The sequence below is a fragment of the Dunckerocampus dactyliophorus genome, chromosome 3 (genome assembly GCF_027744805.1).
Source record: "Dunckerocampus dactyliophorus isolate RoL2022-P2 chromosome 3, RoL_Ddac_1.1, whole genome shotgun sequence".
In the NCBI taxonomy this organism is placed as follows: Eukaryota; Metazoa; Chordata; class Actinopteri; order Syngnathiformes; family Syngnathidae; genus Dunckerocampus; species Dunckerocampus dactyliophorus.
Window position 1 is genome coordinate 30,129,032 of NC_072821.1, and position 17,288 is coordinate 30,146,319.

At 41.9% G+C, this 17,288-nt stretch overlaps 1 protein-coding gene across 5 annotated transcripts in view; it reads left to right on the plus strand.

Annotated features, from left to right (window-relative positions):
* LOC129178829 (SH3 and multiple ankyrin repeat domains protein 2-like) overlaps positions 1 to 17,288 on the plus strand; it is a 324,991-nt gene that overhangs the window by 284,247 nt on the left and 23,456 nt on the right. For 4 of the 5 annotated variants that reach the window (XM_054771420.1, XM_054771421.1, XM_054771422.1 and 1 more), the window contains 2 exons: positions 669 to 774; positions 1,404 to 3,876. In XM_054771420.1, coding sequence (XP_054627395.1) covers positions 669 to 774; positions 1,404 to 3,876 — 2,579 coding nt within the window. Of the gene's footprint in view, positions 1 to 668; positions 775 to 1,403; positions 3,877 to 5,740; positions 16,311 to 17,288 lie in introns of those variants that run through there. The other variant, XM_054771424.1, reaches the window with a different exon arrangement.

Consider the following 17,288-nt stretch of genomic DNA (forward strand, 5'->3'; position numbering starts at 1 on the left):
GTCTTCACACTTTTCAGGCGTGCCATAAATAAATTGAAAAAATGACACGTATTGCCACAGCAAAATATGTACCAGTGTAAACACTGCTTTTCTTACCAGTATTTTATATATTTTACATTATATTATATTATATATTATATATTATATATAATATATATATACTATATAATATTTACCAGTATGCATTCTACAACGGCCCAGTGCTTATTGAGTGAGAGCTTCAGGGGACCTGTTGAAAATCTTTGTAAGGGTTTTTTCATGTCAAGACTACTCTAAAATGTTAAACTGTATTTAGAAGGTTGTGAATAGGTTTTCTACGCTCTACCTACGAAAATATTCCTTTTATAAATAAGGAATCCTACTTCGCGGAAATTCACTTATCATGGTTGGGTCTGGAACCAATTAACTCCGATAAACGAGGGATTACTGTGTAAAAATAACGTAGTGCCCCATCATTGTTTGTTTTATCAAGTTGGCGGGTGGGGGAGGGCAGCAGGTATTTTCATTGTTTATTACTGTTATACTTGTAGTTTTTTGGAATATTTTGCTACTTTCCTTTAGTGCTAGTTTTAGATTACCAAGTGATGTTTCACATCAAGCGCATGTTTGACTTTTGCATTGCCTACACAAGTGTCTCATTTCCGGATATGCAATATTCTGCTTTGCAGTCCATGTACCATGACCGGCAGGGAGTAGCAGTGGTGCCACCCACAGTACCAGGAGCCTTCCTAGGCTTACCAGAAAAGGCCAGTCTGAGGAAGCAAAAGTCCATAGGTATGATGTACATAACAGCAATGTGTCTGCTTGACTGAGGGATGGTTGCTGCACTCTTGAAAGGTTGCCTGTGCTGTAGATTGTTCAGTTAGTGCACCATTATATTACATCAATGCTCAGAGGACTTACTCTGTGCTCCAACAATATTAAAGCTAATTATAGATAAATTAAAATGATCAAGTCAGCAAAGTGTGCTTTCAGGCGATAATATTGGAGGTCATTAAGTGTAAGCTGAAGCTTCATTGTCAGTGCTCACCCACTGGGAAGCCATGCAGCCTGATGTTATTCATAGGTCTTATGATTTATGCGACCTTTATTATGAAAGCAAAATTTCTATAGCATTTTCTGGCTGTCTAAAAAGGCACCAACTGGAGAGCAAACAGAGCATCTCCTGTAAACATGAGACCATGGAAATGTCCACATGATGTTTCCATTTATATGTGAAAATAGATGTACGCTGACCTTCCTTATCTATTAAATGTCTGCTGCTGCTTAATCTATTGATTCAAGGTTTGTTTTCTTAAAGGTCTTCACTTATTTAATCATATCGGTTATTATATTTTTTCTACTTTTTGAATTTTCTTACTAGGTTCTTAAACTATTAGTTCTCGCTGTTCTATTTCTTGAAGGTACAACAGAGGAGGAGAAACAGGGATTCCTTACACCTCCTCTGCTCAAGTTCTCCCGCAGCCTCTCTATGCCTGATACTTCAGAGGACATCCCTCCTCCCCCAGCCATTTCACCCCCCTCGCCACCTGGCTACAACTCACCTGCTGCTTCAGCACCGAAGAGTTATGGTACCACAAGACCCACCTTCACCCAAAACTCACCAAACGCTGTGACGACCATTAGTAGAACCACAGATGTTGGTACATTGAGGCGGGGCTATTTCAGACAGAGTTCAGAGCATTTTGAGAGCACACGCACTCGAGGGCGTACCCCAGTGCCCGAAAACCCTTACTCCGAGGTAGGAAATAAGAATTTGTATGTGCCAGCGAAACCAGCCCGAAGGAAGGGCATGCTAGTAAAACAGTCAAATGTTGAGGACAGTCCAGAAAAAACCTGCCATATGCCAGCAAGCCCCTCGGGCGCTGTTTCCATGCCAACTACACCTGTTGAGCGAACATGCTCTTCCATCCCCATTCCCACCATCATCGTCAAGGAACCCTCCACCAGCAGCAGTGGCAAGAGCAGCCAGGGTAGCAGTATGGAGATTGAGCCCACAACGCCAGAACACCCATCTCTCATGCCTACCGTTGGTGGAAGTGGAGGTCTGCGTCCTGAAGACCCACTCTCTCTCAGCAACCCATTTGCGGCAGCTATTGCTGGGGCAGTACGGGACCGGGAAAAAAGGCTTGAAGCAAAAAAGAACTCTATTGCCTTCCAGTCAATAGATATGGCGGATGATGACTTAAGCGGCCCTACACCAACCCCTCGTCTTCGCCAGTCAAAGTCCATTGATGAGGGCATGTTTAGCAGTGATGAACGACTTCGAAGGATGATGGCCCCCCCAGTGCACCTGGGACCTCCTGTTGGGGGAGGCAGTGGTAACATGACAGATTTTAACACTCCAGAGCCCACAGTTGTTCGGGAGCCTCTAAACACTAGAACAGGCCAGTGTCTCAACTTGGACAGTCCTGTTAGTCTCCCAGCCACTTCCCCAAAGAGCCACTACAGGGCCAATGGGACCTACCTTCATCCTGTCACTGGTAAACCCTTGGACCCTAATTCTCCCCTTGCATTGGCCCTCGCAGCTCGTGACCGAGCTATGAAGGAGCAACAAAACCATCATCAAAATCAGCAGAATCCTCCTCAGGTTCAACAAACTCCCAAACATGAAGCTCAGTCCCTACCCCTACAGCCAAGCCACAAACCAGACCTCAACCAGCCGCTCTTTATTGATACCAAGTTGCGGTCTGGGATTGAGACAAGTTTTGCTGCAATCTCATCATCAACCATGGGCCGTCCAGGGCGAGGTGGCTTGCGGAGGCAGTTGACCGAACAGAAATACGAGTCAGATGTGGCACGGGAAGAGCGAAAGCATCAGGGAGTTGAGGAGAGGAAAAGTGCGCCACCAGATGTGTCTGACACACCTAAGTCAGCTGGGCTGTTGATGGTTCACACCAGCACAGAAGCAAGCAACAAGGTCAACAACCAAGAGTTGGAAGGACAAGACAGCAACAGGCCATCTGAGTTGAAAGACCCCAATCAACCCGATCCTCGCAGTGTCCAAGCATTGTCTGTGAATCCCCAGCCCACCTCGGCACGAAGACGGAGCATTCCTTTAGGTGAATCCATTGACGAACCTGTGAAGCTGCCCTTTCGTATCCCTCCACCCCCTCTGGCGTCAGTTGACATTGATGAGGAGTTTGACTTCACAGACCCTCTTCCACCTCCTCTAGAGTTTGCAAACAGCATTGACATTCCAGATGACCAGGCTAGTGCCATTGCAGAGATGATTCAGCAACAGAGAAGGAACGGGGGGCTACCGCCATACAATGCCCATGCACCCCCACCTGTTTCTGATCAACACAAACGGGTGACAAACAGTATGCCCCCTTCATATCCACCACCCCCACCGGACCCAGAATCAGGGGTTGGTGATTCTGGTATTGAAGAGGTAGACAGTCGCAGCAGTGGAGACCCTCAGCACATGGAGACAACCAGCACGGTGTCTAGCATCTCTACCCTGTCATCAGAGGGAGGCTTCTGTGACAGTGCCTTAGAGACTTTTCATGCCACTGCAGATGGTCATTCCTTCCTGGTGGATAGGCCTCCTGTGCCACCCAAACCCAAAGGCAAATCTGTCATCAACAGAACATCGCTTTATCATGATGCCCTAATTGAAGAACCCCCGGAATCTTATGGGTCACCTCCTCAGGCTACCCCTGCTCCTCCTTCATCGTCTGAAGCTCCTAGGACATCAAAGCTATGGGGTGATCAACACCCTGAGCTTCACAGCCCTCCGTCTACACCAGACACCAAGAACACAGTTATCACGGAGTTGAGCTCCATTCTGCAACACATGAATCGCGATAGGCCGCCCAAGTCAGGAGAAAGCCTTGATTCCCCCACACGAAACAGAGGGACTTTTGGAACAAGGTATGTGATGCATCACTTTTTTTCTTTTTTTAAACTGCTTTGGTATTGCTGGTCCAAAAATATTTTTGCTGCAGTGCTGTGATATACAGTATGTGTGTTTTATGTCTAAAATTTGGAGGAAGTGGGCTTGTGAGCTAATTAAGTGAACAATTTTGTTTGATTACATAGATAATGGCAGAAAAGAGAGTACCAAGCTTTCATTGCAGTATCATATTGTGAGGTGTGCCTGTCATGGGTTAGGGTTAGGGTTAGTTGGGAACACTGGACATAAACGACATTCACTAATCTATTTTACAGTCCAGCATGGTGTGAAATGACCGTTATTCATATATCTTATTTGTTTTACCGTTAGTACCTTTCTTGTCTTTGTTACTCCATTTCACAATCCTAGATTTCTTACAGATGTTTTACAGTATATGACTTTCAGAGGCAGAAAATACAAAAACACAAAAATTTTCACAGTGAATTTGTTATTTCAACAATAAAATACAGTATATTCCCGCTGTAAAAGATATTGCTCCTCTTTAGCCTTTTTTTGTGGTTCTTTGCACCATGTTGTTTTCAAGTTCAAGCAGGTGAAATTACGAAAGGCCTTGACACACACATTCAAGGACACACAGGAGCTCTGGCAGTGACACATCTACTCGACTCACTGTGCACATGTTAAATACAGTATATTGGAACCTGCGTAGTTTTGAATAGCTTAACATTAAATGCACAATAACAATATATGGTTGCACATGCCACTAGACACGGTTAAATTAATTATAACATTTTCTACAATATATTATTGTAGGGGCTCCATTTTTCATCAGTTTGTCAGTTGTTGGGATGAAGGACCCCTGCGATAGAACAGGCTTTTGCCTTACTGAAGACAAAAAACCCACAAACAAAGCTTTAAGGTAAGGTGGCTGCCATAAAGGCCTAGCAAAGCATCTCTAGGGAGGAAACTCTGAATTTGGTGATGTCCTTGGGCTCCATGGAGGTATTGTACATGGAAAATGCCATATGTTTGAGACATTTTCAATTAAAGCTGAGTGAAACTTCAGTAACATTTTAATTGTCTAATCGCTTGGTTCCCAAAGTGGGGTACGCGTACACCTAGGGGTACGCAGATTGCCGTAGGAGGTACAGTATGTGCATAAAAATTTAAAACCACATTAGTGCCAAACGCCTCATGTGAACAGCAACAGTTAAATACAATAATACTGTGCAGAAGAAAGGTGACAGCATGAAGTTGTTCATTGTTCTGTGTGCGTTAAATGAACAAATAAGTAAGTTTAATGATGACGTTGTGCATTAAAAGTGTTTAATCTGGAAGATTTTTCAAGATCATTTATATTGTGTGCTAAATGAAAGTTGGTCTTCTTACGTGGTGCTGTGACTACCGTAATTAGTGTATGAGATCATTTGTTTGTTGACTGGATGCAACGACCACGTTAGAAAGCCCCCAATTTTGCAAGTAAATGTATGCTTTCACAAATGTGTCTTTTTCGGGCATTGCGGCACACTTTGTTTGGCGGTCCTTGAACATGCCATGTGTGACCCAGATTGAGACTTTCTCCAACACTGCACAGACAGACGTGTATTTTCTGTTCTTCCTTTCACCCCATCCTTATTATCGTCCTTAATGCACAGAGGTTACAGTAGGTATAATAATGTTAGCTCTGGGCTGCTGTGCATTTTTGCTTGGGGCATAATCTCATGCTATATGTGCTCTTGTGTCCATTTGGCTCAGTAATAAGCCTCATATTATACAAATTTCCTAATGGATTTCTGTACGTTGTGTGCCTTTGTTTTCATAATTATTACGTTCACGTGTAATATTAGTTGCATTGTACTGATTATTTCCATGTTGTTGCAGATCAATGCACAGTAAAGGAGCATAAAGATCACAGTTCACCACATCTTACCACAGCTTGTCACCACTTAAATACTCCAGCCATTCAGCCATCCATCTTCTTCCGCTTATCCGAGGTCGGGTCGCAGGGACAGCAGCCTAAGCAGGGAACCCCAGACTTCCCTCTTCCTGGCTACTTCGTGTAGCTCCTCCCGGCGGTTGCTGAGGCATTCCCAGGCCAGTTGAGAGACATAGTCTCTCCAATGTGTCCTGGGTCTTTCCCGTGGCCTCCTACCTGAACACCTCCCCAGGGAGGCGTCTGGGAGCCACCTCATCTGGCTCATCTCAATGCGGAGGAGCGGCGGCTCTACTCCGAGTTTCTCCCAGATGACAGTGCTTCTCACCTTAACCTCAAAGGGAGAGCCCACCCTACTGAGAAAACTGATTTCGGCCTCATTTCGGTCAACCCAAAGTTTATGGCGATAGGTGAGGGTAGGAACGTAGATCGACCGGTAAATTGAGAGCTCCGCCTTTAGGCTCAGCTCCCTCTTCACCACAACGGAGCGATGCAGAGTCAGCATCACTGCAGTCACCGCACCAATCCTGTCGATCTCGCATTCCATCCTTCCCTTACTCATGAACAAGTACTTAAACAGGTACTTAAACTCCTCCAATTGGGGCAGGATCTCATCCCCAACCCGGAGATGGCACTTGACCCTTTTCAGGGCAAAAGGCAGCCCGGGCGGAGTCCAACCCTCACAATACGGTGGTGGCTCAGGAAGGAGTTAAATACTCAATACACATAAATTCACCAAACAGAAAACAAAACTGCCAAAACTGAGATATCTTACCCCTCTGAAAACCCTCTTCGTTTTTAAGTAGTAGCCTATGTGTGCAGTTGAAAAATAAGACACATGATTTTCAAAATATAATGTCATAATATATATTTAATAATATATCAAAGATGTTTCATTGTGTGGTTTGTTTTTTTAAGTGTGCTGGAGGGGGGGTACATGATTCCAATCAGATGTCTGAAGGGGTACGCAACTTTGAAAAGTTTGGTGTAATCCATGTGGTAGTGACAAAGACACAAATAATACAAGCTGTCATTGCCCAAATACTTCTGTAGACCTAGCTGCATGTGTAGACCTGTTTGCAATATGTGTACTGCATTTTGTGACTTTTTCGAGTGTGTGTCAAAAAGGCCATTTGACTTGTTGATCCATCAAGTGATAGAATGTGAATACAATGTTGTAGTCATGTTTAAGGAATACCAAAAAAAGGATTTTCATGGAAACGGTACCTGGACCACATGAGCTCATGTTTTTTTAACCTACCGTCACTGAATGAGTGGCAAAGAGAAAAGTGCTGTAAATAATTCAGTGCTGTCATGCATTTTGCATGGACAGTCCATTGCTCATCAGAAAGGTGTAGAGAGCAGCGGAAAAAAGGTTGATTCCTTGGGCACGTCTTTTTTTCTGTTTAAATGAACAGTTTTTGTGAAAACAATTACAAGGATACTCACATATTAGCGTTTCGGAATTCTGTATTGCAATATACAGGGTACGCTTAGGCAATAATATACATGCAAAGCAATACTATTTTATACTAACTTTTAACCCGCATGCTGGGAAGCCCATGTGCACACTTCCCTAACAGTTACCCTGCATGCTTTGCGGGTTATAAATGAGTGAGGATGCTCCGATCAGGGTTTTGCTGCCGATTCCGATCATCCATGAGTGAGATCGGTCAATACCGATACGGATCACATTATATAAAGGCATAAAGGTCTGTTTAGTCTCAAACTGACTAGCTTATATGAACATGAAATGTAATGAAACCCAGCACATCTCCATATTGTTTCAATACAAGACAATAACTTGGCACCTACATTGTGTTTAAAAGAAAACAGGACCAAATGTCACATAAATATTAAAAGGTTTGACTGTACGAACAAACAACAATCCACATACAATCAATCAAATAATAACAAATAATAATTGAATAAGTGTCTCTTTAAAATAAAAGCTGCAACAGTACATTCTCTGTTAAAGTTTCAGATTTTCTTGTTGCTATTGTAGCTGGCATTGGGATTTGCTTGATTTTGTCACACAATTCCGTTTTTATTTAACTTTAAGGTCTCTGCAGCAGAAGCAGTCCTTTACAAGTCTCCCGTCAGTGAAGGATTTTTTAGTTTTGCACCAATATCCATAAGCTCCTTTGTGAACACTCATTTGCACGTTGCTGTGCCTGTAAATGAATGTGTTATGACTGTCGTAGATTTTTCACACTGGGCATGATTATATGTTAATATTTTCCATTCATTTTTTTTTATTGGTCGTGGGTCAATAAAGGGCAATCATTGGGTCAGTATCCAGACCTAGGTCCGCCATTTGGTGATGGCTGCATGACATAATTAGTATAATGACAACAAGTGACCAAATTGTTCATTGACACTTGAAAAAATTTGTACGTACCCCATGAACGTGATATACAGTTGTGTTGAAAAGTCAGGGCATCTCTTTAAAAACAGCATATTTTATATATTAAAAAAATAATATCCATATTTTTAGTTTATCTGGTGAATGGGAAAAACACAATATTATCAGGAAAATTAATGCATAGTTACATTTTATTTAAAAAATTGAAAAAAAAAAAAAAAAAACATCATTATGGCATGTGCAAAGGTCGGCGCACCCTACAACATCAGTATCTTCAGTACTTGGTAAGACCCCCTCTGGCAGATATGACAGCTTGTAAACTAAAGTGTTTCTTGAGGTAGTCCATGGTAGATTTTGTGGTATGTTGGGGATCATTATCCTGTTGTATCCTCTTACCAGGTTCAGCTTTTTTGCAGATACTGTGATATAGAATTTGTTGGTATTTAATGGAATCCATTCTTCCCTCCACTCGAGTAATGCTTCCTGTCCCACTGGCTGCAACACAACCCTAAAGCATGATGGATCCACCCTCATATTTAACCTTTGGCAAGGTGTTCTCTTCATGAAATGCTGCTCCTTTTTTTTCTGCAAACATACCTTCGAGGCGAAATAGTTATATTTTAACTCCATCAGTCCACAGCACTTGTTTCCAAAAGTCGTCAGGCTTCTGTACATGCTCTGTTCCATATTTTTGACATTGCATTTTATGATGAGGACACAAGTAAGGTTTTCTTCTGCAGACTCTTCCATGAAGGTCTTGTTTGTGCAAGTATCGCCGCACAGTGGAAGGGTGCACCGCCACTCCTGAGTTGGCTAAATCTTCCTGCAGGTCTTTTGAAGTCAAGTGTGGGTTTTGATTTACCTTTCTACGAGCTGTTCTCGAGCGTTTCCAAGGTCTTCCAGATGTCATCTTGACCTCCACAGTTCCCCTCACCTGCCATCTCTTAATTATACCTCGCACTGTGGAAGCTGTAAGCTGAAAAGGCTTTGCTATTCCTATAGCTCTCCCCGGCATTGTGGGCATCAATAACTTTCATTTTTCCTGTCTTACACAGCTTCTTAGAGGTATCCACGGTTTGCTGAATGTTTGCACAAGGTTTGTGGACTCTCCGTGTTTAAGAAACCCTGAAATTGGCACCAACTGGTGCTCCGTAATGACTACTGTTGACACATGCTTCAGGACTAATGAGCTGGTAAAGGTCTGAGCTTGTAAAAAGAATCTAACACTTTGAATCGCTCAGGGTTCCCCGACTTTTGCACATGCCCAGATGGTGTTTTTTATTTTTGTAATTTTATTCAATGTATAAGATAAAATGCAATTATGCATAAATGTTTCCTGATAATATTGTCTTTTTTCCCATATACCAGAGAGATTATAAATATGAATATAATTTTTTCTAGCTGCCACCAGTGACAGTTAGGCAAAGCGTGTAAACAAAGATGCAAGAAAAGTCAAAACGGCAATAGGTTTGATAAGGAAGTGATGAAACACGCTGACATCGATTGGCATAGCCTGTGGCAAGCTGCCAAATTGAAGTCATTGAGGTTTTACAGACGAGTTTTGATTCTCGCAGCAATACGGGACAGAGTGCTTCCCTTGTCAGCTCAGTACTGGCTTTGGCAACCGTACGTGACGTGGCAGACATGCTGCCCCAAGTTGATCGTGTTTTGGGATAGGCTTGGAAAGGCAGTTACTGACACATGCCGATCACGTTTTTCACGGAAATCGCTCAGTACTGATCAATGGCCGATCGATCGGAGCGTCCCTATAAATGAGTATAAAATGTTGTGAGTATGGGTGTGAATGTCAAGCTCATTGTCATTGCAAACAGACAGCACTTCCTCAAGCAAACTGATGTTATGTACGCTAGCGTCATGAACATACAGTCATGACCAAAAGTTTTGAGAATGACACAAATATTAAATTTCACAAAGTCTGCTGCCCAATGTTCTGCCTAATTTTTCAAGTATTTGACCATACACAAAAACGACCTGAGCATTCCTTGGACCTCTGTGAGCGGCATGAGACGTGCACACTGTCGTATCGCACCTGTCCACAACCTGAGAACTGAGAACTTCCATTCTGCCATATTTTGAATACGAATGGTTTCAAACAGACAGCAAAGAACATTGCACAATGTAGCGTTCTTCATTCTCAACCTCAGACAAAACAAGCCATGGTCTCATACAATTAACCAACTGAATCTTGCAGAAAACCCCTAGTTTATCATTTTATTTTGAATGCATTTTCTCGTTTACCCTTTATATTGTTAATTAGCTATACAGTAGACGCCCCTACAACGTAAATAATCCGTTCCGAGAACCTTTATGTGATAGGGTTTTTATGTTATACGAAGCGTAAAATACATGTAAATAGCCTAATCTGTTCCAAGATCTTCCAAAACACACCCCTTTGGCACTTCTAAATATTCAAAGTCCACCAAATATGGTGGGAAAGTATAAGACAACGTTAGCATAAACATAGTAGAGTAACATTCCAATATAAAATAAGGTTATAAATAAGATTACTGTAAATGAATAAAACTGAAAAACAAAAACAATCCTACCATTCACGAGATGTCTTGATCAGGAGCGCAAGTGGAGGCAGGAAGGAGGAGGAGGACTAGCCTGAGTCGAAACGAAAGAGTCATCTGGTCTCACAGACAAACGCACACGCACTAAACGAGAAGGCTGTGTGCAAAATTTTAATTTGTAAATTAACTTAATTGTTTAAGTTAGTTTCAGGGGGACTACGAAGAGGAAGGAGTTTGAAGGGACAAGCCTGTCTCTCACACAAACTCACGTACGTGCTGTATAACTCAGCCAATGAGATGAGAGCGTAGGCGGTGCCCCGAAAATCAGCCAATGAGAGCGTGATGCGTCAGTAGGCGTCAGCAATTGTTAGTCTGAACTTGCACCGACTTGAGGCACTAATAAAGTTGATTGAAAAAAAAAAAGACTTGCACTGACTTGGCGCTTTATGTTATATGGAATTTCTTCTGTAATACGATGCAAAAACTTTACATAAATTCTTTATGTTCAGTGGAATTTATGTAAAAGGAGGTTTATGTTTGCCGAGTTACTACTGTACTTTAATTTCCTTATTTGACTTTCACTTTCTGTTTAAAAGCAGCCTTTTGTGGCACTATTTCATTCTGGAAATTTACTGGAAATTGATGCTGTTGTATATGTTTACTTTTGTTTCAACTCTCAACTGACCTTCCCGTCCCTTCAGCAATACAAATTTGGCGTAACACTTCCTGTATTTTGTACGTCCGGCCATCAAAATAAAAGCACGACAGTAAAACATGGACAGTCACACATTCAGTCCACACTTTTCACTCCGAACACTGGCTTGGTACTTTGGCTTTGCAGCATGTTTTATACAGTAGTCCTTTCTCATTGGAAAATGAAAAAAATCTCACCCTGTTTCATCTCTTGTTCTTCTGTTTGCACGTACTCGTACGACATACGACAGACATCCATCCATCCTTCCATTTTCTCACTAGGATCGCAGTGGTATGCCGGAGCCTCTCTGACTGCCATGGAGTCCACCTTAAAATAACTTCTTTTTTTTTTTTTTACTTTGGCTTGGTGAGTGGATGTTGCTCTGCCCATTTCATCATAATACAGGGTTAGCAAGAAGCATTAGCCGTACGCTAACCTGGAAAACAGTGGCATATACTACGTAATGCGCTGTTGATGAATTGATCGGCTGTGGAAGTAAATACGTGCCAACAGGATCCTATTATTGGCTGGACAGTGTTTATCATTGTGTTTATATATTGTCACCGCCTGTTGTCCCCTGTCACTCACTGAGTTGCATTGCAAAATGGTACAGAGTAAGTTGTGCTTATTTCATTTACAGTTCAGGTTGGATTGTATTTTGTGCGATGCATGGATTTGCGGTGCGCAGAAAACTCGAGAGCAGTGTGAGATTGTGCACGTGTGCAGCTTAGAGGGCGCATTGCTGCTGCCTCAGTTTTTATGATGGCAATTTACATATACTCCAGAATGTTATGAAGAGTAATAAGATTAATTACAATTAATTCATGTAATAAGTCCCTCTTTGTCATGAAAATGAACTTAATCCCCCAAAAAACATTTCCACTGCCCTGCCACAACAGGACCAGCTGACATCATGTTTCTTTGCTTCTTTGCTTGACATTGGTGACTGTTGACAAGGACAAACGCTGGATCCTGATTAAATTAGAATAACAGACAGGATGCTTGAAAAAGGGGGGTGGTGCTTGAAATCTTTGTTTTTCCCCTGTTAACCATGGTTACCTGCGAGGAAACACGTGCAGTCACCATTGGCTTCACAGGCAAGGATATTGCTTCGAGCAGGATGACACCGAAACCAACCATTTGTTAGATCATTAAGAATTTCAAGGAGAGAAGAGGTTCAATTGTTGTGAAGAAGGCTGGTGTCAAAAAGGGCACACAGAGAAAAGAGGGGGGGAAAAGAGCACATAGAAGCCACTTCTCTCCAGGAAAAACATCAGGACAGATTGGTATTCTGCAAAAGATACAGGTATTGGACTCCTGAAGACTGGGGTAAAACCATTTTCTCTTCGGAATCCCCTTTCTGATTCTTTGAGGCATCCAGAAAAAAGTTTGTCCAGAGTAGAAAACGTGAGTGTTACCTTTGATCCTTTTCCAGCAGTCATCCACCCTGAAATCATTCATGTGTGAGGTTGGTTCTTGGCCAAGGGAGTGGGCTCACTCACAATGTTGTCTTAGAACACAGCCACAAATAAAGAATGGTACCAATACAACCTGCGAAAGCCACTTCTCCCAACCATCCAAGAACAGTTTGGTGACAAACAATGGGGCTTGGGGAACAAAAAGATCTAAAACCACTGAAGCAGCAACACAATAAAAAAAGACAATACTTGTGTCATTTTCAAAACTTTTGGCCACGACTGTACAGTGTCGTCCAGAAGTGTTGAAACAGTCAGTACATTTCCATGCACTAAATCAGTCATATTACTGAAATCCTGTAATTATGTTTCGCCATTTTTCACTCCCCAGTGTGATGTCCCTGTTTATATGCACTCCCGCCACTTATGCTCCTTTTAGGTAAAGGTTTGTCTTTTCCGGTTGACGTGTTACGTCACTTTTAAACGAAGCAGCTCGGCCAGCATTGCCAGACCTTTTGCCTTGTTTTTTGTAAAGATGCTTGCCAATTCCCAAGTTTTCTGTTGGTTTGGGCATGTTTTCAGAGAGCTAGTCACTTGTTTCTCTCGCGAGACTTGGCAACACAGTCTCCGTGTCTCGACTGCAAATATATATGGGAGGAATTCTACGAGCTATCGACTATGACTTCTTCATAATTTGTTGGGTGTTGTGAGACCAGGTGAGGTCCTCGCTGATGTGTGTGCCAAGGAACTTGAAGGTTTTCACCCTCTCCACCTCAGTCTCATCAATAAACAGGGGGCTATGCGGCTCCTTTTCCCTTGTTCTTGGGTCGATGATCATTTCTTTAGTCTTATCTGTATTGAGAAGGAGATTGTTAGCACGACACCAAGCTATGAGGTCCGCCAGTCCCAAAGGAGACTGTACTTCCTGAGAAGACTGAGGAAATTTGGCATGTCCACCACAATCCTGAGTTGCTTCTACAGATGCACTAGCGAAAACTGTACAACACGTGATAGGAAGGCACTCCAGCGGGTGATCAAGACCTCACAGAACATTGTTGGGGCAGCCCTCCCCTCACTGCAAGACATTTATAAAACTAGAGTCCTACGAAGAACACACAACCTCATCAAGGACAGCACACATCCACAACACTCATTATTCACACTCCTACCGTCAGGCAGACGCTACAGGAGTTTGAAGTCCAGGACCACAAGGCTGGCAAACAGCTTTTACCCACAGGCCATCAGGCTTCTCAACGAAGCACTCACACACGCCACACGCAACACAAGCACACACTCATAGCACTTTATTTATTTATTTATTTGTATTATTTATTTGTATTAATGTGTCTTCTGTTTTTGTTGCTTAATTTATTGGTATATATGTTTATGTGTTTATGTTTCTTATGTTCGTATTTCTTGTGTTTTCTCTCTTTTCTTGGGAGAATGAACAGAATAAGATTTTCATTGCATAGTATAACTGCTGTTTTACCATGCACATGACAATAAAACTCTCTTGAATCTTGAATCTTGAATCTATGTTTCCATTGAAGTGATTGTGCAAAACAGTTACCTGCCAGACACAACTGTTGCCCTCTATTCAATTTATGACAAACATTTTGAGTTGGATGGCTCACAGTTTGCACAGAAACAATACAGGTTGCCGCAGTATGATGGATATTTTTTTATTCATGTCATTCATACACTCAAAGTTTTAAGACCAGCTGAAAAATTGCAAGAATTAACATTTTGCACTGATGGATCTTAAGGAGGGTCTTAAGTATAGCTTAAAAATGTAATACTTAAAAATAGCTTAAAAATAAATACTTTATTCTTTGTTTTTTTTACAAAAAACAAACATTTTCTTTAATATTTTAACTTCATGCTTTTTCCTCATACTTTTGATTGATTTTCCCATTTTTGCTGCTGCTGTTTTTTTTTTTAGAATTTCCTCGTTAAATTAAATTTACTGTACTGTACTGTACTGCGGGCCAGTAAAATTACAGCCGCGGGCCGCAAATGGCCCCCGGGCCGCACTTTGGACACCCATGGTTTAGATATTTCAGCTGTCACAAAAGCAAGACTTATTTGTGTCAAAGTGAAAGTTATGCTAGAAATGTGTGTTCTCCCTTTTCCAGTCGGGAACTGATATTTTCCTGAAACATACCAACAGTATGTTCTACTGCTGATTACTAATCAACGGAAAAAAGGTAGAAAAAAACTTTTTTTTTTCTGATGAAAGACGGGAGTCTAATCCTTCTTTTGGTAAGTTCCGTGTTTATATAGCCATACAGCACAATATTCTGTGTGCCTTGAAAGTCAAAATCGTCTAAAATGTACTGAAGGGGTTGTCTTTTGAAAAATGGCTGGGATTGAATGAGTTAAACTGAAATAGGAGGAGCCGGGGGGGGGGTCCTAAGAGGCAGAGAGGACTTTCAATATTAGAGCAGACCTGCCAACATGTATGAATTTGTCATACCCAGCATGCAATTTGACTCTTGAATATGCTTATACGCTTCACTGCTCTCCATTTTGCTGCATTTTGCTGGTTTCAATTTTGAATTCAGTCTGTACAGTACAGATAAATAAATACATGTTATCAGTTCCTCAATAGTATTTCAAATCGGCCGAAAACATTTCCGTTTAACATAACAGAAAATAATAGAAAACCACTGGAGTAGGGGGGACATGCAGGATGGTCCAAAAGAGTGAGGTTATTCCTCTGGAAGAAGTCCTTTGTGAGGCAGGCATTGTGAACCCAGTCATTACCACACAGACGGGGGCCTTCAGTCATGAGGGATGCTCCCTGCAACATCTTCACCACAGCCAGTAGCCGTTTGACGCCCCTGCAGAACTGAAGCTCCATTGTTCCACTGAAGGAAAAATCAGCCCAGATAATCATGGCGCCTCCTCCACAGTGCCATGTGGAAGATCTTAGGTTGAATCTCCTTGTCACGCTAGTAACGTTGTACCATCAGGACTGTCAGAAGTTTTAATCATTTTTCTTGCGACCGATAGTTTTGGAACATGTGACTGACAGGTGTGTTTTGTTGCTGACGTGTGTCACATTACTGATTCAATCAATAAATAACACTGAATGTCTGTGCATAGTTTCAGATTCGGTAGGATAGGTTTTGGCTGTGTAGACTGCATTTAGAGGTGAAAACAACATAAAAAGTCGAGAGTTGTCTCTGGGTGAAAAACGAGCAATTGTGAATCTGAGAGAAGATGGGAAATCAATCAGAGCCATTGCACAAATATTGGTCATAGCCACTACTACCATTTGGAATGTCCTGAAGAAAAAGAAACCACTAGCACTGTAGCCCAGGCTCGATTAGACATTTTTATGAATAGCGGTGATCTCCTGTACATCAGTTTTTGGTTAAATACCATAAGAAGGCCCCGCAGCTGCTTGTTTCAGCCTCTGCACGTTTCATGCCACGTGGTATCATGTTATCCTCATTTCCATCATCTGTGCTTTGTCTGGTGACCTTACACCTTGTACTCATTTCATTTTCAGCTCATCTCCATTTTCTCCAGCCTCCTGTAGTTCCTTCATCTCGTCTTCCTTCATGTTACCCCAGCTCGCCCACACAGGTAGGATCCATTGACTGCTGTCATCACTTGTGTGTGTTCATTTGTGTCACATTGTCATATGGCCAATAGGTTAAAAGACGACGCTATCATCAGAGAGCAAAGGTATACAGTAAGTAAGCTCAGCAGTCAGAGCACTGGGGTACTCAGTACTGGACAGACAAAAAAGTATAGTTCCAATGTTGCTGGTTGTTGTACATTTACTAGCCATTCTTCCAACCTTAACCTGTGTGCTTTCCTGCTGTTGTCGTCTTTCCTTGGTCTATCGTTGGTTTTAGTTCTAGATTTCTGTTTGCGGATGGCTTATTGTTAAAGTCTCTTTTAGGATATCAGAGAAGTGTTTTGTTGCATTATGATTCATGGTAGGAATGTTGTTTTGCTGTACGACCATATCATATATGCCAGTAAACACTTACAATGCCAAACTCCATTCATGATGTAACAGAATGAATAATAAATAATAACATTTTTCATCAAATTTGTTCATGACTTTGTTACCTGAGTGCTATTTTTAATGTTACTGTACTACTATAAAACCATAGTCTTTTGGTGAACACATGGCACATTCATATGCACAATCCTTGCAGTGGGAGACCAGTGTTTCCCGCACGACTGCAATCTATTTGTGGCAGCGAGCTGGCGGTTGGGGGTGATCACATAATTCGCATAACTGGCCATGGCGCATGTGCATGTCATTTTTATGGACTTGTGGGCGCAAAAGACATGAAAGGCAAAACAAATATGTTTACAAATACAAATGAACTTTCTTTTTGTGTTTGTTTGTGTTTGTCACAAGCACGACGGAGCTGCCTGTGAGTGCTTTTAGATGGGGGTGTGGGGTAACATCAGGACCCGCTGCTCATTGAGAAAAGCGATAAAAGCTTTCATGTTAGTCTC